Source organism: Mobula hypostoma, chromosome 28 (assembly GCF_963921235.1).
Source record: "Mobula hypostoma chromosome 28, sMobHyp1.1, whole genome shotgun sequence".
Taxonomy (NCBI): Eukaryota; Metazoa; Chordata; class Chondrichthyes; order Myliobatiformes; family Myliobatidae; genus Mobula; species Mobula hypostoma.
Genome location: NC_086124.1, coordinates 34,684,014 through 34,705,523, shown reverse-complemented (window position 1 = coordinate 34,705,523; position 21,510 = coordinate 34,684,014). Strand labels below are relative to the sequence as shown.

Sequence of the window (21,510 nt, the reverse complement as noted above, 5' to 3'; positions counted from 1 at the left end):
TCCCACTCAACCTTGGTAGAAAATGCCTGCTTGCATTTACCCTATCTATACTCCTTATAAGTTTGTATACCTCTATCAAATCTCCTTTCGATCTATGTTCCAAAGAATAAAGTCCGAACCTATTCATAGTCATAGTCATACTTTATTGATCCCGGGGGAAATTGGTTTTCGTTACAGTTGCACCAGAAGTAATTAAATAGTAATAAACTGACCCTCCAAGGGAGGAGTTGTAAAGTTTGATGGCCACAGGCAGGAATGACTTCCTATGACGCTCTGTGTTGTATCTCGGTGGAATGAGTCTCTGGCTGAATGTACTCCTGTGCCAACCCAGTACATTATGTAGTGGATGGGAGACATTGTCCAAGATGGCATGCAACTTGGACAGCATCCTCTTTTCAGACACCACCGTCAGAGAGTCCAGTTCCATCCCCACAACATCACTGGCCTTCCGAATGAGTTTGTTGATTCTGTTGGTGTCTGCTACCCTCAGCCTGCTGCCCCAGCACACAACAGCAAACATGATCACACTGGCCAATCTTACCTTATAACTCAGGTTCTCCAGACCTGGCAACATCCTTGTAAATTTTCTCTCTACTCGTTCAAGCTTATCAGAGGCATCAGTAGATGTATGTACACGACATCTTTCCTGTAGGTAAGTGACCAGAACTCCACACAATACTCCAAGGTAGGCCTTGTCAACCTCTTGCACAACTTCAACATGACACCCTATTACCTGTACTCAGTACTTTGATTTATGGCCAATGTGCCAAATTTGTTCTTTATATGTATGGTATTTTGCCACTTGGCCCCAGAGGAACGATGCTTCATTTAGCTGTATACCTGTGCAAGGCTGAACGATCACAAATGAAATTGAGCTTGAATTTGACCATCCTCTAGCTAAAGAAATTCCTCATCATCTCTTGTTTAAAGGGATTTCCCTCTATTCTGAGGCTGTGTCCTCTGGTCTGAAACTCCCCTACTATTGGAATCATTTTCTCCATATCCACTCTACCTTGGCCTTTCAGAAAGCGCCGTGTGGTATGGAGCGGGCGATCACAGTCTCCCATCTGCCTTTAATCTGAGAAGTTCTAATTAGCCCTTCGAAAGTCTTGCCTGTCCACCCCTTGATGGTGCATTTGACTGGTGTCAATGAGATTCCCTTCTCATTCTTCTGAGTACCGGTCCAGAGGCATCAAGCACTCCTCTTACAGTAGCCATCACCGTCGCAAGTTTTGAAATAGTTATGAATCAGAGGAAGTTGGCCCCGGTGAGGGGTATTATATTAGGACAGTGCAAACGACATAAGTATTAGGCAAGAACTCAGGAGAGTAAATTGGAAGGAGTTGTTATTGGGCAAGTCCACATCTGATCTGGAGTAATTTAAAAACCAACTGGCAAGTTCAACTCAGCCAACTACGGTGCCAAGTCAGGCTGCGAAAGGAGAGGGATTGGACATAAGATATTGGAGCAGAATTAGGCCAATTGGCCCATCGAGTCAGCTTCACCATTTCATCAAGGCTGATCCAGTTCCCTCTCAGCCCCACTCTCCTGCCTTCTCCCCGTATCCCTTCATGCCCTGACTAATCAAGACCCTATCAAACTCTTCCTTAAATATACCCAGTGACTTGGTCTCCACAGTTGCATGTGACAATGAATTCCACAGATTCATTACCCTTTGGCTGAAGAAATTCCTCCTCTTCTCCATTCTAAAATGACGTCCCTCTATTCTCGGGGTGTGTGCTCTGGTCTTAGACTCGCCCACCATAGGAAACATCCTCTCCACACCCACGCTATCGAGGAGGAGGATTGCACATGGGGCTAGTAACCTCATCCTGTGAAAACCCCGAGCTACAGAAACAGCATTGGACTTCATCGCCGGGAGAGGCAGGATACGCCTGGACACTGGCCCAGAACAGAGGACTCCGGCCGCCTCTGATCCAGTAGCAGAGATGGGCTTGAAAATGACTTGAAGTTCTTTTTCTTCTTCTTATGTCATTAAAAACAACAGATTAATGTGAATGACCCTACCTTCTGGGATGTCTGTCTGCACAAGGTCCGGGTGCAGGGGGGGGCTGTGTCTCTTGAGCTGGAGAGAGTCCTGATTCTGTGGAGAGGGAGGAAAAGGCGGGGGGGGGGAGGAGATGGGGAGGGAAAGGGAGGAGAGGGGGTGGGGACAGATGGGAGGGAGAAGGTTGGGGGAGAGAGAGAAGGATAGATATCATAAACACAAGAAGTCCAACAGATGCTGGAATTCAAGAGTAACATATAAGATGCTGGAGGAACTCAGCAACTCAGGCAGATTCTATGGAGGAGGATTAAGATTTAATGGGGAATGAACAGGTCTCTTCTGATGAAGAGTCTAGGCCCAAAGTATCATCTCTCTATTCCCGTCCATAGATTCTGCCTGACCTGCTGAGTGCTATAAACGTCTCTATCCAAACCTCTCCCTCCCTTCTCTGCCCATTCCCCTCTCCGTCCTCTCCTCCCCCCCTCAAACTTCAACACAGACTGGGGGAGGGAGGGTGGTTTTCAGCATTGCACTGACCCTATAGAATCCACATACACACAACTTCACTCATGCAGACACACTCACATTCACTCACACAAATATAGTCACAAACACACTCACATTCGCACATGTGCTCACACACACACACTCACACTCACATAAGCTCACACACACACAACCTCACTCACACTTGCACACAGACAGACACTCCACACACTCCACACAAACACACTCACTTAAACTCACACACACAACCTCACACATATTCACACTTGCACACACACAAACTAGCACACGTACTCAGACTCACACTCTCATACTCATTCAAACACACTCTCTCACACACACAATCACACTGACTCAGACATACACAAATATAGTCACAAACACTCACACACATACTCTCACTTGTACATTCACACACACACACTAACACATACTCACACAAACTCACATACACACACTCACACTCATTCACAAATGCAAGCACACTCTGACACACACAAACACACTCATCCTCACACATAATCGAGCTCACACACACATACTCGCGCAATCTTCCACATTCGCACACACAAACACACTCAAAAGCATACACTCACACTCATACACACACTCACATGCACATTGAGTCACACACACACATATACACACACTCACACTCATACACATACTCACTGACACAGAAACACACAGACACACTCACTCAAGAAACAGCTGCAGACAAACACATTCACATGCACGCACAGACTGTCACACTCACTGACACTCAGTCACACACACAGGCACTCACAGAAACCTACGCATACAAACACATTTACTCACACATTCACACATCCACTCACAACTCACTGACACTCACGTGCACTCACACACCCACACATTGACACTCCCACTCCCACTCCCACTCACACACACTCACACTCACACAAACATACACACTCACAAACAAGCACACTCACGCTTGCACACACAAATAACTGACACACAAACACGCTCACTCTCAATCACACATAGACACACACTTGCACTTGCCCTCACATTCATACACACACACTTACACTCACTCACACACAAAACACTCACACACACTAACATTCACACTCAAATATACACAGTCACTCACAAACACACACTCATCCTCACACACACACACTCAGACACATAACTGCACTTGCACTCACACACATTCACACTCAGTCATGCACACTCATAATAAACACACTCAGTTGACAACACTCACACTCACTTACACACACACTCACACAAAGACAGATGCACACACTCACTCACACACACACTCACTCACACATGCACTCAGATGCACACACACAATCGCACTCACATATATACACACAATCTTCCACTCACACGAACACACACACACACAAACACATACACTCACACTCACTCATGCATATACACACAGTTGCATGCACACTCAATCACACACGCACACATTCATACAAACACACTCACACACTCACTCACACACATACTCATACACTCTCACACACACTCACATACACACACAAACATACTCGCACACACACACTCGCACACAGACTCACAACCATACTAACACACACAGACAGTCACACTCACACACATACTCACACTAACACATACAGGCACAGACTAATACTCATACTAACTTACATTCCAGACATATACGTTGACTCAGATTCCACAAAAACCCAAGGGGCGAGTCCTTTTCACCCAGAGGGTGGCCCATCCATGGAACGAGCTGCCAGAGGAAGTGGATGAGGCAGATACCTTCACAACCTTTCAAAGAGACTTGGACGGGTACACGGATAGGAAAGGTTTAGAGGAATACGGGGCAAATGTGGGCAGATGAGAGTGACTTAGATGGGGATCTGGCTCAGCGGGGCAATTTTGACCGAAAGGCCTGTTTCTGTGTTGTGTGACTATGAGTCTGAGTGTGAAGGAAAGATGGCATCAGTGAATTTTACAGACCAAGACGACTTCTTCCAGCTTGTCCACTTCTCTTCTGTCTTTCCTTTCTTTTCAAGGTGGTTGGGGCTCTGTCAGAGTCTGAGATCGACAATGGTGGGTTGTCAGAGAGAGTGGGTGGAGTGGAGCTTTGCTAACTCCAGGAATGGCCTGCAAGGCCTGCACCCTCAGTGCCGGGAGGTCCCAGTCACGGAGCAACCCCGGGTCAGTGCCCATTTCACCAACTGAGGCGTGGTGGGAGGATGAAACATCATGGCCGGAGTGCGGAGACTGCAGGCAATGTACTTGCTAATCGCGGGCTGCTGTCAGATGAGAGGCCCTCTGCTCAAGCAATCCCTCTTCATTCTCTCTGCCTTTCAATGGAGAGAGAGAAAACACGCCAGTCCTTGGGACAAGGGGTTTGGAGAAGCGACACAGAAGGCTGCACACTGGAACAGCCATTTACTGCTCTCCGCTCTCGCTGCGGCCAGGGTGACCTCTCTTTTCCTCGCTGAGAAACCAGACGGCTGCGTTATGGATTTTAATTCTGATGGATTCTAGATCAGGGTCACTTCGGTGTTTTTCCTGCTGTGGACATTCTGGGAGGGAGGACGGTGGGAGAATCTGTGTTGTTGACACGCTGGGAGGGTGGGGGTTATTGTTGTTGTTGACACACTGGGAGGGTAGGGGAGGGTCAGTGTTGTTGTTGACACACTGGGAGGGTGGGGGTTATTGTTGTTGACACGCTGGGAGGGTGGGGGATATTGTTGTTGACACACTGGGAGGGTGGGGGTTATTGTTGTTGCTGACACACTGGGAGGGTGGGGGTTATTGTTGCTGACACACTGGGAGGGTGGGGGTTATTGTTGTTGTTGACACACTGGGAGGGTGGGGGTTATTGTTGTTGACACACTGGGAGGGTGGGGGTTATTGTTGTTGTTGACACACTGGGAGGGTGGGGGAGGGTCAGTGTTGTTGTTGACACACTGGGAGGGTGGGGGTTATTGTTGTTGACACACTGGGAGGGTGGGGGTTATTGTTGTTGTTGACACACTGGGAGGGTGGGGGTCAGTGTTGTTGACACACTGGGAGGGTGGGGGGTTATTGTTGCTGACACACTGGGAGGGTTGGGGTTATTGTTGCTGACACACTGGGAGGGTGGGGGTTATTGTTGTTGTTGACACACTGGGAGGGTGGGGGAGGGTCAGTGTTGTTGTTGACACACTGGGAGGGTGGGGGTTATTGTTGTTGACACACTGGGAGGGTGGGGGTTATTGTTGTTGTTGACACGCTGGGAGGGTGGGGGATATTGTTGTTGACACACTGGGAGGGTGGGGGTTATTGTTATTGCTGACACACTGGGAGGGTGGGGGAGGGTCAGTGTTGTTGACACACTGGGAGGGTGGGGGTTATTGTTATTGACACACTGGAAGGGTGGGGGACATTGTTGTTGCTGACACACTGGGAGGGTGGGGGAGGGTCAGTGTTGTTGTTGACACACTGGGAGGGTGGGGGAGGGTCAGTGTTGTTGACACACTCGGAGGGTGGGGGTTATTGTTATTGCTGACACACTGGGAGGGTGGGGGATATTGTTGTTGCTGACACACTGGGAGGGTGGGGGAGGGTCAGTGTTGTTGTTGACACACTGGGAGGGTGGGGGTTATTGTTGTTGACACACTGGGAGGGTGGGGGTTATTGTTGTTGTTGAGACGCTGGGAGGGTGGGGGATATTGTTGTTGTTGACACACTGGGAGGGTGGGGTTATTGTTGTTGCTGACACACTGGGAGGGTGGGGGTTATTGTTGTTGACACACTGGGAGGGTGGGGGTTATTGTTGTTGTTGACACACTGGGAGGGTGGGGGATATTGTTGTTGACACACTGGGAGGGTGGGGGTTATTGTTGTTGCTGACACACTGGGAGGGTGGGGGTTATTGTTGTTGACACACTGGGAGGGTGGGGGTTATTGTTGTTGTTGACACACTGGGAGGGTGAGGGATATTGTTGTTGTTGACACACTGGGAGGGTGGGGGTTATTGTTGTTGTTGACACACTGGGAGGGTGGGGGGTTATTGTTGCTGACACACTGGGAGGGTGGGGGTTATTGTTGCTGACACACTGGGAGGGTCGGGGTTATTGTTGTTGACACACTGGGAGGGTGGGGGTTATTGTTGTTGCTGACACACTGGGAGGGTGGGGGGTTATTGTTGCTGACACACTGGGAGGGTGGGGGTTATTGTTGTTGACACACTGGGAGGGTGGGGGTTATTGTTGTTGTTGAGACGCTGGGAGGGTGGGGGATATTGTTGTTGTTGACACACTGGGAGGGTGGGGTTATTGTTGTTGCTGACACACTGGGAGGGTGGGGGTTATTGTTGTTGACACACTGGGAAGGTGGGGGTTATTGTTGTTGCTGACACACTGGGAGGGTGGGGGTTATTGTTGTTGACACACTGGGAGGGTGGGGGTTATTGTTGTTGCTGACACACTGGGAGGGTGGGGGTTATTGTTGTTGACACACTGGGAGGGTGGGGGTTATTGTTGTTGTTGACACACTGGGAGGGTGAGGGATATTGTTGTTGTTGACACACTGGGAGGGTGGGGGTTATTGTTGTTGTTGACACACTGGGAGGGTGGGGGGTTATTGTTGCTGACACACTGGGAGGGTGGGGGTTATTGTTGTTGTTGACACACTGGGAGGGTGGGGGAGGGTCAGTGTTGTTGTTGACACACTGGGAGGGTGGGGGTTATTGTTGTTGTTGACACACTGGGAGGGTGGGGGTCAGTGTTGTTGACACACTGGGAGGGTGGGGGGTTATTGTTGTTGTTGACACACTGGGAGGGTGGGGGTTATTGTTGTTGAGACACTGGGAGGGTGGGGGTTATTGTTGTTGCTGACACACTGGGAGGGTGGGGGTTATTGTTGTTGTTGACACACTGGGAGGGTGGGGAATATTGTTGTTGACACACTGGGAGGGTGGGGGGTTATTGTTGCTGACACACTGGGAGGGTGGGGGTTATTGTTGTTGACACACTGGGAGGGTGGGGGGTTATTGTTGTTGACACACTGGGAGGGTGGAGGTTATTGTTGTTGTTGACACACTGGGAGGGTGGGGGTTATTGTTGTTGCTGACACACTGGGAGGGTGGGGGTTATTGTTGTTGCTGACACACTGGGAGGGTGGGGGTTATTGTTGCTGACACACTGGGAGGGTGGGGGGATATTGTTGCTGACACACTGGGAGGGTGGGGGATATTGTTGTTGCTGACACACTGGGAGGGTGGGGGTTATTGTTGTTGCTGACACACTGGGAGGGTGGGGGTTATTGTTGTTGCTGACACACTGGGAGGGTGGGGGATATTGTTGTTGACACACTGGGAGGGTGGGGGTTATTGTTGCTTACACACTGGGAGGGTGGGGGTTATTGTTGTTGACACACTGGGAGGGTGGGGGTTATTGTTGTTGTTGACACACTGGGAGGGTGGGTGAGGGTCAGGGTTGTTGCTGACACGCTGGGAGGGTGGGGGTTATTGTTGCTGACACACTGGGAGGGTGGGGGTTATTGTTGTTGACACACTTGGAGGGTTGGGTGGGTCAGTGTTGTTGCTGACACGCTGTGAGGGTGGGGGTTATTGTTGCTGACACACTGGGAGGGTGGGGATTATTGTTGTTGACACACTGGGAGGGTGGGGGTTATTGGTGCTGTTGAAACAATGGGAGGGTGGGGGTTATTGTTGTTGACACACTGGGAGGGTGGAGGGTCATTGTTGTGGACACACTGTGGAGGGTGAGGGAATCGGTGTCACACTATCTGGGAAATGTATATACTCAAGACTTGCTGTGTGATATTCACCTGAGATCCCTCCCTCAATTACCTGATGTACCATCACTGACCTTTCCTCGTTCGAGTGGCCTCCTCTGCTCGACAAAGGAGGGTAACCCGTTCTGTGCTGGGGGAAGACAGATGGTTCAAATATTAACAAGGAGATCAGAAACCTAAATCCACAGCTTCAGACCAACACCATATCTCACCCCGGGAGTGGCTGATGGGACGGTGTGGAGGGAGCTTCACTCTGTGTCTGACCCTGGGAGTGTGTGATGGGACGGTGTGGAGGGAGCTTCACTCTGTGTCTGACCCTGGGAGTGTGTGATGGGACGGTGTGGAGGGAGATTCACTGTGTCTGACCCCGGGAGTGTGTGATGGGACGGTGTGGAGGGAGATTCACTCTGTGTCTGACCCCGGGAGTGTGTGATGGGACGGTGTGGAGGGAGATTCACTCTGTGTCTGACCCCGGGAGTGTGTGATGGGACGGTGTGGAGGGAGCCTCACTCTGTGTCTGACCCTGAGGGTTTATGATGGGACGCTGTGGAGGGAGCCTCACTCTGTGTCTGACCCTGAGGGTTTATGATGGGACGCTGTGGAGGGAGCCTCACTCTGTGTCTGACCCTGAGGGTTTATGATGGGACGGTGTGGAGCGAGCCTCACTCTGTGTCTGACCCTGAGGGTTTATGATGGGACGCTGTGGAGGGAGCCTCACTCTGTGTCTGACCCTGAGGGTTTATGATGGGACGGTGTGGAGGGAGCCTCACTCTGTGTCTGACCCTGAGGGTTTATGATGGGACGGTGTGGAGGGAGCCTCACTCTGTGTCTGACCCTGAGGGTTTATGATGGGACGGTGTGGAGGGAGCCTCACTCTGTGTCTGACCCTGAGGGTTTATGATGGGACGGTGTGGAGGGAGCCTCACTCTGTGTCTGACCCTGAGGGTTTATGATGGGACGCTGTGGAGGGAGCCTCACTCTGTGTCTGACCCTGAGGGTTTATGATGGGACGGTGTGGAGGGAGCCTCACTCTGTGTCTGACCCTGAGGGTTTATGATGGGACGGTGTGGAGGGAGCCTCACTCTGTGTCTGACCCTGAGGGTTTATGATGGGACGCTGTGGAGGGAGCCTCACTCTGTGTCTGACCCTGAGGGTTTATGATGGGACGGTGTGGAGGGAGCCTCACTCTGTGTCTGACCCTGAGGGTTTATGATGGGACGGTGTGGAGGGAGCCTCACTCTGTGTCTGACCCTGAGGGTTTATGATGGAACGGTGTGGAGGGAGCCTCACTCTGTGTCTGACCGCATACATATACGTACGTGGCATCGTGCCCTGTGCAGAGAGCTGTTCCTTCCCCAGACGGTTCTGCAGTCTCAGCTGGAGGACTGTGGAGTGGAGAGAGTCCGGGTGAGATGGGCTGGCCTTCCCCAAATCCTGACACATCTGGGAAGAGGTCACATACCCCGCTGATCCAGCTATTCACAAAGATACACGGAGCCAATTGATTTATTGTCCTGCTAACACTCATACCATTCATACCCATCCTCCAGCAGACCATTCAAATTGTCAAATCACATCCCGAATACTCAGAATCACTTCAATAGACTCCTGGAGGATAGATATGCAGAGTGATTTCTGAGAAATCATAGTGAACTTGCTCTTGAATTACGGGCCTATACTGTCTCTCTGATGTATCTGTCTCTAACTCCACCCTTGCAGGGCATTCCAAACACCCAGGACTTGTGTAAAACCTACCTTACCTCTGTCAGCACCCCCATTCCACACACCCAGCACTTGTGTGAAAGGTAACAACACTGTCAACCAGCCAAGACAAGAAATTGACAGTTTGATGTACAGAGACAGTACACTGTTAAGGACAAGACACTGACAGTGTCGATGTACAGAGACAGTACACTGTTATAGACAAGACTGACTGTGTTGATGTACAGAGACAGTACACTGTTATAGACAAGACTGACAGTTTGATGTACAGAGACAGTACACTGTTAACGACAAGAAACTGACTGTGTCGATGTACAGAGACAGTACACTGTTAAGGACAAGACTGACTGTGTCGACGTACAGAGACAGTACACTGTTAACGACAAAACTGACAGTGTCGATGTACAGAGACAGTACACTGTTATAGACAAGACTGACAGTGTCGATGTACAGAGACAGTACACTGTTATAGACAAGACTGACAGTTTGATGTACAAGACAGTACACTGTTAAGGACAAGACACTGACAGTGTCGATGTACAGAGACAGTACACTGTTATAGACAAGACTGACAGTGTCGATGTACAGAGACAGTACACTGTTAACGACAAGACTGACTGTATCGATGTAGAGAGACAGTACACTGTTAACGACAAGACACTGACTGTGTCGATGTACAGAGACCGTACACTGTTAACGACAAGACTCTGACTGTGTCGATGTACAGAGCCAGTACACTGTTAAGGACAAGACACTGACTGTGTCGATGTACAGAGACAGTACACTGTTAACGACAAGACTGACTGTATCGATGTACAGAGACAGTACACTGTTAACGACAAGACTGACTGTATCGATGTACAGAGACAGTACACTGTTAACGACAAGACACTGACTGTGTCGATGTACAGAGACAGTACACTGTTAACGACAAGACACTGACTGTGTTGATGTACAGAGACAGTACACTGTTAACGACAAGACTGACTGTATCGATGTACAGAGACAGTACACTGTTAACGACAAGACACTGACTGTGTCGATGTACAGAGACAGTACACTGTTAAGGACAAGACACTGACTGTGTCGATGTACAGAGACCGTACACTGTTATAGACAAGACTGACTGTGTCGATGTACAGAGACAGTACACTGTTATAGACAAGACTGACAGTGTCGATGTACAGAGACAGTACACTGTTATAGACAAGACTGACAGTTTGATGTACAAGACAGTACACTGTTAAGGACAAGACACTGACAGTGTCGATGTACAGAGACAGTACACTGTTATAGACAAGACTGACAGTGTCGATGTACAGAGACAGTACACTGTTAACGACAAGACTGACTGTATCGATGTAGAGAGACAGTACACTGTTAACGACAAGACACTGACTGTGTCGATGTACAGAGACCGTACACTGTTAACGACAAGACTCTGACTGTGTCGATGTACAGAGCCAGTACACTGTTAAGGACAAGACACTGACTGTGTCGATGTACAGAGACAGTACACTGTTAACGACAAGACTGACTGTATCGATGTACAGAGACAGTACACTGTTAACGACAAGACTGACTGTATCGATGTACAGAGACAGTACACTGTTAACGACAAGACACTGACTGTGTCGATGTACAGAGACAGTACACTGTTAACGACAAGACACTGACTGTGTTGATGTACAGAGACAGTACACTGTTAACGACAAGACTGACTGTATCGATGTACAGAGACAGTACACTGTTAACGACAAGACACTGACTGTGTCGATGTACAGAGACAGTACACTGTTAAGGACAAGACACTGACTGTGTCGATGTACAGAGACCGTACACTGTTATAGACAAGACTGACTGTGTCGATGTACAGAGACCGTACACTGTTAAGGACAAGACACTGACTGTGTCGATGTACAGAGACAGTACACTGTTAAGGACAAGACACTGACTGTGTCGATGTACAGAGACCGTACACTGTTAAGGACAAGACACTGACTGTGTCGATGTACAGAGACAGTACACTGTTAAGGACAAGATTGGCTGTGTCAATGTACAGAGACAGAACACTGTTATAGACAAGACTGACTGTGTCGATGTACAGAGCCAGTACACTGTTAAGGACAAGACTCTGACTGTGTCGATGTACAGAGACAGTACACCGTTAAGGACAAGACTGACAGTGTCAATGTGCAGAGAAACAGAGAAACTCTGAACAGTTTTGACATACAGAGGGATATTGGGTTCCAAGTTCTGAACTCCCAAGAAGTGGATAGGAATCAGGTGGCGGGAGGATCTGCCCACGTAGACTGCCTGGCAACGGTTAAGGGGTACGTTTGTGCCCGGTTATATATTGAAAAGGAACACGCACAGTGCACGGCACCTTAGAGGCATTCCAGGACCGTTGGGCTCCGCGGGTTGTAACTGGCATCATTGATAGAGATGGAAACATTTTGGTTTAATGTGTACTGTCTTTATGTGTCAATGCAAGGAGCATTCGTAATAAGGTGGATGAATTGAAAGTGCAGATTGTTATTAATGATTATGATATAGTTGGGATCACAGAGACATGGCTCCAGGCTGACCAGGGATGGGAGCTCAACGTTCAGGGATATTCAATATTCAGGAGGGATAGACACGAAGGAAGGGGAGGTGGGGTGGCGTTGCTGGTTAAAAAAGAGATTAACGCAATAGAAAGGAAGGACATAAGCCGGGAAGATGTGGAATCGATATGGGTAGAGCTGCGTAACACTAAGGGGCAGAAGACGCTGGTGGGAGTTGTGTACAGGCCACCTAACAGTAGTAGTGAGGTCGGAGATGGTATTAAACAGGAAATTAGAAATGTGTGCAATAAAGGAACAGCAGTTATAATGGGTGACTTCAATCTACATGTAGACTGGGTGAACCAAATTGGTAAAGGTGCTGAGGAAGAGGATTTCTTGGAATGTATGCGGGATGGTTTTTTGAACCAACATGTCGAGGAACCGACTAGAGAGCAGGCTATTCTGGACTGGGTTTTGAGCAATGAGGAAGGGTTAATTAGCGATCTTGTCGTGAGAGGCCCCTTGGGTAAGAGTGACCATAATATGGTGGAATTCTTCATTAACATGGAGAGTGACGTAGTTAATTCAGAAACAAAGGTTCTGAACTTAAAGAGGGGTAACTTTGAAGGTATGAGACATGAATTAGCTAAGATAGACTGGCAAATGACACTTCAAGGATTGACGGTGGATATGCAATGGCAGGCATTTAAAGGTTGCATGGATGAACTACAACAATTGTTCATCCCAGTTTGGCAAAAGAATAAATCAAGGAAGGTAGTGCACCCGTGGCTGACAAGAGAAATTAGGGATAGTATCAATTCCAAAGAAGTAGCATACAAATTAGCCAGAGAAAGTGGCTCACCTGAGGACTGGGAGAAATTCAGAGTCCAGCAGAGGAGGACAAAGGGCTTAATTAGGAAGGGGAAAAAAGATTATGAGAGAAAACTGGCAGAGAACATAAAAACGGACTGTAAAAGCTTTTATAGATATGTAAAAAGGAAAAGACTGATAAAGACAAATGTAGGTCCCCTGCAAACAGAAACAGGTGAATTGATTATGGGGAGCAAGGACATGGCAGACCAATTGAATAATTACTTTGGTTCTGTCTTCACTAAGGAGGACATAAATAATCTTCCAGAAATAGTAAGGGACAGAGGGTCCAGTGAGATGGAGGAACTGAGCGAAATACATGTTAGTAGGGAAGTGGTGTTAGGTAAATTGAAGGGATTGAAGGCAGATAAATCCCCGGGGCCAGATGGTCTGCATCCCAGAGTGCTTAAGGAAGTGGCCCAAGAAATAGTGGATGCATTAGTGATAATTTTTCAAAACTCGTTAGATTCTGGACTAGTTCCTGAGGATTGGAGGGTGGCTAATGTAACCCCACTTTTTAAAAAAGGAGGGAGAGAGAAACCGGGGAATTATAGGCCGGTTAGCCTAACGTCGGTGGTGGGGAAACTGCTGGAGTCAGTTATCAAGGATGTGATAACAGCACATTTGGAAAGCGGTGAAATGATCGGACAAAGTCAGCATGGATTTGTGAAAGGAAAATCATGTCTGACGAATCTCATAGAATTTTTTGAGGATGTAACTAGTAGAGTGGATAGGGGAGAACCAGTGGATGTGGTATATTTGGATTTTCAAAAGGCTTTTGACAAGGTCCCACATAGGAGATTAGTGTGCAAACTTAAAGCACACGGTATTGGGGGTAAGGTATTGGTGTGGGTGGAGAATTGGTTGGCAGACAGGAAGCAAAGAGTGGGAATAAACGGGACCTTTTCAGAATGGCAGGCGGTGACTAGTGGGGTACCGCAAGGCTCAGTGCTGGGACCCCAGTTGTTTACAATATATATTAATGACTTGGATGAGGGAATTAAATGCAGCATCTCCAAGTTTGCAGATGACACGAAGCTGGGTGGCAGTGTTAGCTGTGAGGAGGATGCTAAGAGGATGCAGGGTGACTTGGATAGGTTGGGTGAGTGGGCAAACTCATGGCAGATGCAATTTAATGTGGATAAATGTGAAGTTATCCACTTTGGTGGCAAAAATAGGAAAACAGATTATTATCTGAATGGTGGCCGATTAGGAAAAGGGGAGGTGCAACGAGACCTGGGTGTCATTATACACCAGTCATTGAAAGTGGGCATGCAGGTACAGCAGGCGGTGAAAAAGGCGAACGGTATGCTGGCATTTATAGCGAGAGGATTCGAGTACAGGAGCAGGGAGGTACTACTGCAGTTGTACAAGGCCTTGGTGAGACCACACCTGGAGTATTGTGTGCAGTTTTGGTCCCCTAATCTGAGGAAAGACATCTTTGCCATAGAGGGAGTACAAAGAAGGTTCACCAGATTGATTCCTGGGATGGCAGGTCTTTCATATGAAGAAAGACTGGATGAACTGGGCTTGTACTCGTTGGAATTTAGAAGATTGAGGGGGGATCTGATTGAAACGTATAAGATCCTAAAGGGATTGGACAGGCTAGATGCAGGAAGATTGTTCCCGATGTTGGGGAGGTCTAGAACGAGGGGTCACAGTTTGAGGATAGAGGGGAAGCCTTTTAGGACCGAGGTTAGGAAAAACTTCTTCACACAGAGAGTGGTGAATCTGTGGAATTCTCTGCCACAGCAAACTGTTGAGGCCAGTTCATTAGCTATGTTTAAAAGGAAGTTAGATATGGCCCTTGTGGCTACAGGGGTCAGGGGGTATGGAGGGAAGGCTGGGTTCTGAGTTGGATGATCAGCCATGATCATAATAAATGGCGGTGCAGGCTCAAAGGGCCGAATGGCCTACTCCTGCACCTATTTTCTATGTTTCTATGTTTCTATGTTTCTATGTTTCTATGTCTATCACTGATTCTTGAGACTTCGGTGAAAACATGTCCCACTAAGAAAAGTGCTAATTCCGTTGAAAATCAATAACATTTTCTTATTTTCAATAATCGGGGTTGATCATCTTTTTGTGTCTTTTGCACAAATGAAACGTTTTTTCATATGTTTGTTTTTAATTTTATAAATTATATGATTATATGATCGCCTAGTACCCACAAAATCAGTTGTACTCAGACAAGAGATTATCATTTCAATTTGATTAAAAAGTGTGAAAAAATAATTTAAATGTATAATATATATGCCAGATGAAAAAGTGGAGTGAAAAACTTCTTTAAAACTAAAAGCAGTGAATTTTCAACAATATTTACTCTTATTTTGTGGTTGCTCTAAATGTGTCTCCAGTATTTGTCAACACCATCAGATATTTATATAAAAGCAATAAAATCAGGCAACCACATGGTCAACTATATTCCTGAGGCCCCCTTTCCACCCTCCACATCTGCTAAATGCAACAAGGTCAAACAAGCTCCTGTAAGTTTGCTATTTTTTCAATAGTTTTTACATATTTATTGATGTTGCTACTGTCACTACCATGACGTGTCAACACAGTCTCTTTTGTATTGAAAGAATAATTTTAAATTATGTTATAAATGTATGCATTTTAAGTAGAGGCCAGAGAGAGGCAGCTAGCAACGGAGGGGAAACAAGATTGCTCCTGTGTACAACTCACGCATGTCATGTCAGAAAATGTGTTTCTGTCACCACTGTCGGACGTCAACACCGTCAGGTTTTCTGTCTGACGGTGGTGACGCATGGTTTGACGGTGTTGACAAAAACTTCCAAATCATCCTCAGTGGAGGCTTGAATATAACTTATGATCACAATAAATAGTAATATGGCTTGTAATGTTTCATTAACCTCTTTATTTATAATATACGTATTTTCCCCTTTATTTCTTCCACACGCAGGCCTACAATATTTCCTTACTGGTGAAACTTAGGAGACTACTAGACAGGTACATGGAGGAATTTAAGGTGGGGGGTTATATGGGAGGCAGGGTTTAAGGGTCGGCACAACATTGTGGGCCGAAGGGCCTGTACTGTGCTGTAATATTCTATGTTCTATATGTATTCCCAATGACTAAAACCATAGATGAATTTAGTTGCACCATTTCATAATCATTTTATAAACTTTCACCAAATTAAACATAATTAAATTCATAGTAATTTTGCACAATTTCATAGTAATTCCATTAAATTCTGACCTTCCTTTTATGTATTTTAGGAAGTTACAGGTAGGTAGCAGCTATCAGTGGAGGAGCGAAGGAGAAGAAACAGGCAGGGAATACCAAAAAAAAGCAGAGAGAGAAAACATATAGAGAGCCAGAGTTAAAGGAGGAATACCCGAGAAAACCATATCTAACAATTACAGCACGGAAACAGGCCATCTCGGCCCTTCTCGTCCGTGCCGAAAGGAAAAGCAATGATGGATGAAGAGAGGAGAGGATGGGAAGATAAAAACTATCAGTGATTTGAATGAAAGGGAAAAGAGGAGTAAGAGAAAGGCGTGGAAATGTAGACAGCAAGAGTGAAGAGAGCGTAAGAGAAAGGGCCCAGAACGCCCAGAAACTGCCCCAGATAGTCCATTGGACCAGACTGTACAGGAGCCAGCTCGCAGTAGGCAGTCTATAGCAGGGGAAAGGGAAAGAAAGAAAACAAGAGCAAGATACTTGAGAGAGATGAAAGCTTTGAAAAATAAACTTCAAGAGATAATAAAAGATAGGAACAAACTGAAAAAGCGTTGGCGACGAGAGCAAACTAGAAATACGACAGATACATCTGCTGGTGTCAATAGTTGTGGAGATTGGCTTGCAGTTACTGATGACCAGAATTAGTGGTTAGCAAAGGCTGTCACTGTGGGTGCTCATCATCAAGATGTTCAAGTGGAGTTTTTCCACCCTCATGGGCCCAACACGCGCTTCCATCCAAAACCAGGTGGAGAGGATATGTGCTTCGTACCAGTTGAAGATATTCTGGTCAAAATGATGGAACCATCATCACCGGGTCGGGCAAGCAGGACAAGGGAGATCTGCCACCCGTCTGCTGAAGTCATGGACTTCATAGAGGAGGAGCATATTAACTGTCTACTTCCTGATAAAGCTGACTGAACGTTTTCGAAGACTTTCAAGCCCAGAAATGGATGAAATTTTTTTTTTAGTTCCTAGTGTGTTTTCTGATGTTTATACTTAAACATTGCAGTTGTACTGTAGTTTTTATTTTGCTGTTACCGTTGTTGTTAATATTTACAGAAGGATGAAATGTACATGACAAATTGTTATTTGTTGTACCAAATTGTTAATTAAAGTAGTTAAGCAAGGGAGCATTGACTTGAGTGGTGAAAAGGTTGGAATTGTTTGTTGTAATTAGGCCACTATCACCACCGTCAGGTCTCAGTCACCACCGTCAGATGGCACTTACTTTGTTGTAAATTAATATGCTTACAATCTGTTCCTGCAAAACAGTTGCTTTATTAAAGTTATTGTCTCTTTAAAATTAAAAATGTATTTTTTGTCCAAAATTGTTATTTTGTATACTTAATAGTAATGATAAAAGTTGCATGATGTAAGAGTTTTTAAAGGAGTACACGTGAAATAGTATAAAAAATGAACTAAAGTGAATATTCAACATTTAACAGCATATATGTGTATCCATGGTGTAGACACAATAATTTAAAAGCTCTAAATCTATATAAGACTTAAGTAAATAGGAATAATTAGCTTTTTATTAAGTCTGACTGTGTTGACAAAAACTAAGTAATGACAGGAAAAACACAAATCATCAAATCAGGAGATTGCACCAAAATATTGCTTGACTGCTGAGACCTTGTTCTATAAGTTTAGATTTCTTAACATTTCAAATTTTTCTTTTCAAAATTAAAACCTGCTTTATCCAAATTCTCAAGAATCAGTGTTATTTGTGTCAGTCACTGTTTTGTATATATAGCACCGAATTTGTAATAAAGAAATTTTGTATTAAAAAGAAGTGGCTGCACGGTTTGATCGGCTGGTGCTGAAGGCTTATAGCAGGCTTGTCTTTATTAGTTGAGGCATGGAGTTCAAATGTCAGGAAGTTACGTAGCAGCTTTATAAAACTCTAGTTCGGCCGCCTCTGGAGTGTTGTGTTCAGTTCTGGTCACCCAATTACAGGGCAGATGTGGGGGCTTTGGAGAGGGTGCTGTAGGGATTCACCAGGGTGCCGCCTGGATTCGAGGGTGTGAGCTATAACGAGAGGTCGGACAAACCTGGGTTGTTTTCTCTGGAGTGTCGGGGCCGAGGGGAGATCTGACAGAGGTTTATAAGATTTCAGTGTCTTTTTCCCAACACCAGAGGGCTTGCATTTAAGGTGACAGGGAATGTTTGTTCTATTTTTCACACAGAGTGGTGGGGGCCAGGAACACTCTGTCTGGGTGGGTGGTGGAGGCAGATGCATCAAGGACTTTTAAGAGACGTTTAGATCAGCACATGAATGTGAGGACAATGGAAGGATATGGACATTGTGTAGGCAGAAGGATTAGTTTAGTTGGCCATTTGATTACCAATGTAATTGGTTTGACTCAACATTGTGGGCCAAATAGCCTTTCCTGTGGTATTTTGTGTTTACTTTCCTGTGGTCTGCTGTTCTCTGTTCGATGTTCACTGCCTTCCCTTCATTGACATTTCTGGTAACTTTCTCAAAATCCTCTGTTAGATTGGTTAGACACAACCTACCACATAGAAAGCCAAACTGAACGTCCCTAATCAGTCCCTGTCTATCCGGTCCCTGAGAATACCTTCCAGTAGCTTTCCCACCGAGACGTCAGGCTCATGGGCCCGCCATTTCCTGGTTTATTTACTCTTCGAGCCTTTCTTGGACAATGGGACTACACAAGTACAATTTGCAAATTTACCATCACAAGTGCCACAGCTTTCAACATCCCATGTGACAGCACTGACCAGAACTCAACTGGAGTATCCTGAGCAGACTGGGGCTCCTTATCTAAGAAGTGGTGTGCTGGAATTAGACAGGGTCCAGAGGAGGTTCACAAGAATGGTTCTGGGAATTAAAGGGTTAATATACGAGGCATGTTTGATGGCTTTGGGCCTGTACTTGCTGGAGTTTAGAAGAATGGGGGGTGGGGGGAGGATCTCATTGAAAACTACCCAATATTGAAAGGCCTCGAAAGGGTGAACATGGAGAAGATATTTCCTACAGTGGGGAAGTCAATGACCAGAGGACACAGCTGCAGAATAGAGGGACGTCCATTTACAACAGAGATGAGGAAGAATTTCTTCAGCCAAAGCATAGTGAATGTGTGGAATTATTTGCCAGAGACGGCTGTGGAGGCCAAGTCATTAGGTATATTTAAAGCGGAGGTTGATAGGTTCTTGATTAGTGAGGACATCAGAGATTACGGGGAGAAGGCAGGAGAATGGGGTTGAGAGGGATAATAAGCCAGCCATGATAGAATGGTGGAGCAGACTCAATGGGCTTAATGGCCTAATTCTGCTCCCGTATCTTATGATTTTATGGAATATATGGGCCACAGGGATTCAGAAGGTGGGTGTGAAGGTTAAATCAAGATATGATTATTGGGACCACGTTTAAAATCCATGTGAAGAGTCCAAGAAGAGGAGCTGACACGTAAACATGCCTGTTTGCACATAAACAGATATACAGGCATGTGTGTATGTATACACGGGTGTACACTTTTCAACGTAATTGTATAAGGGCTAGGAGTGTTGTAAAAACAAGCCTGAAGGCTTTGTGTGTCAATGCAAGGAGCATTCGTAACAAGGTGGATGAATTAAAAGTGCAGATTGTTATTAATGATTATGATATAGTTGGGATCACAGAGACAAGGCTCCAGGGTGACCAAGGATGGGAGCTCAACGTTCAGGGATATTCAATATTCAGGAGGGATAGACATGAAAGAAAAGGAGGTGGGGTAGCGTTGCTGGTTAGAGAGGAGATTATCGCAATAGAAAGGAAGGACATTAGCCGGGAGGATGCGGAATCGATATGGGTAGAGCTGCATAACACTAAGGGGCAGAAGAAGCTAGTGGGAGTTGTGTACAGGCCACCTAACAGTAGTAGTGAGGTTGGGGATGGCATTAAACAGGAAATTAGAAATGCGTGCAATAAAGGAACAGCAGTTATAATGGGTGACTTCAATCTACATATAGATTGGGTGAACCAAATTGGTAAGGGTGCTGAGGAAGAGGATTTCTTGGAATGTATGCGGGATGGTTTTTTGAACCAACATGTCGAGGAACCAACTAGAGAGCAGGCCATTCTAGACTGGGTATTGAGCAATGAGGAAGGGTTAATTAGCAATCTTGTCATGAGAGGCCCCTTGGGTAAGAGTGACCATAATATGGTGGAATTCTTCATTAAGATGGAGAGTGACATAGTCAATTCAGAAACAAAGGTTCTGAACTGAAAGAAGGGTAACTTTGAAGGTATGAGATGTGAATTAGCTAAGATAGACTGGCAAATGACACTTAAAGGGTTGACGGTGGATATGAAATGGCAAGCATTTAAAGATCGCATGGATGAGCTACAACAATTGTTCATCCTAGTTTGGCAAAAGAATAAATCAGGGAAGGTAGTGCACCCGTGGCTGACAAGGGAAATTAGGGATAGTATTAATTCCAAAGAAGAAACATACAAATTAGCCAGAAAAAGTGGCTCACCTGAGGACTGGGAGAAATTCAGAGTCCAGCAGAGGAGGACAAAGGGCTTAATTAGGAAAGGGAAAAAAGATTATGAGAGAAAACTGGCAGGGAACATAAAAACGGACTGTAAAAGCTTTTATAGATATGTGAAAAGAAAAAGATTGGTTAAGGAAAATGTAGGTCCCCGACAGACAGAAACAGGTGAATTGATTATGGGGAACAAGGATATGGCAGACCAATTGAATAGCTACTTTGGTTCTGTCTTCACTAAGGAGGACATAAATAATCTTCCGGAAATAGTAGGGGAAAGAGGGTCTAGTGAGATGGAGGAACTGAGGGAAATGCATGTTAGTGGGGAAGTGGTGTTAGGTAAATTGAAGGGATTAAAGGCAGATAAATCCCCAGGGCCAGATGGTCTGCATC

The 21,510-nt window shown here is 46.1% G+C and overlaps 1 protein-coding gene and 1 long non-coding RNA gene across 7 annotated transcripts in view; one reads left to right on the top strand and one right to left on the bottom strand.

Moving 5' to 3' along the window:
- The window catches only part of LOC134338799 (myocardin-like), a 75,009-nt gene that overhangs the window by 50,947 nt on the left and 2,552 nt on the right, over positions 1-21,510 (bottom strand). For 3 of the 6 annotated variants that reach the window (XM_063034863.1, XM_063034864.1, XM_063034867.1), the window contains exons 2-4: positions 9,601-9,756; positions 8,356-8,411; positions 2,029-2,104 (exon numbers count right to left, since the gene is read on the bottom strand). In XM_063034863.1, coding sequence (XP_062890933.1) covers positions 2,029-2,104; positions 8,356-8,411; positions 9,601-9,756 — 288 coding nt within the window. The remainder of the gene's footprint in view (positions 1-2,028; positions 2,105-8,355; positions 8,412-9,600; positions 9,757-21,510) is intronic. The other 3 variants (XM_063034866.1, XM_063034865.1, XM_063034868.1) reach the window with 3 other exon arrangements.
- Positions 15,852-17,091, top strand: LOC134338814 (uncharacterized). Its single transcript, XR_010016291.1, has 3 exons — positions 15,852-15,905; positions 16,343-16,389; positions 16,659-17,091. It is a non-coding gene; the product is annotated as an uncharacterized LOC134338814 (long non-coding RNA).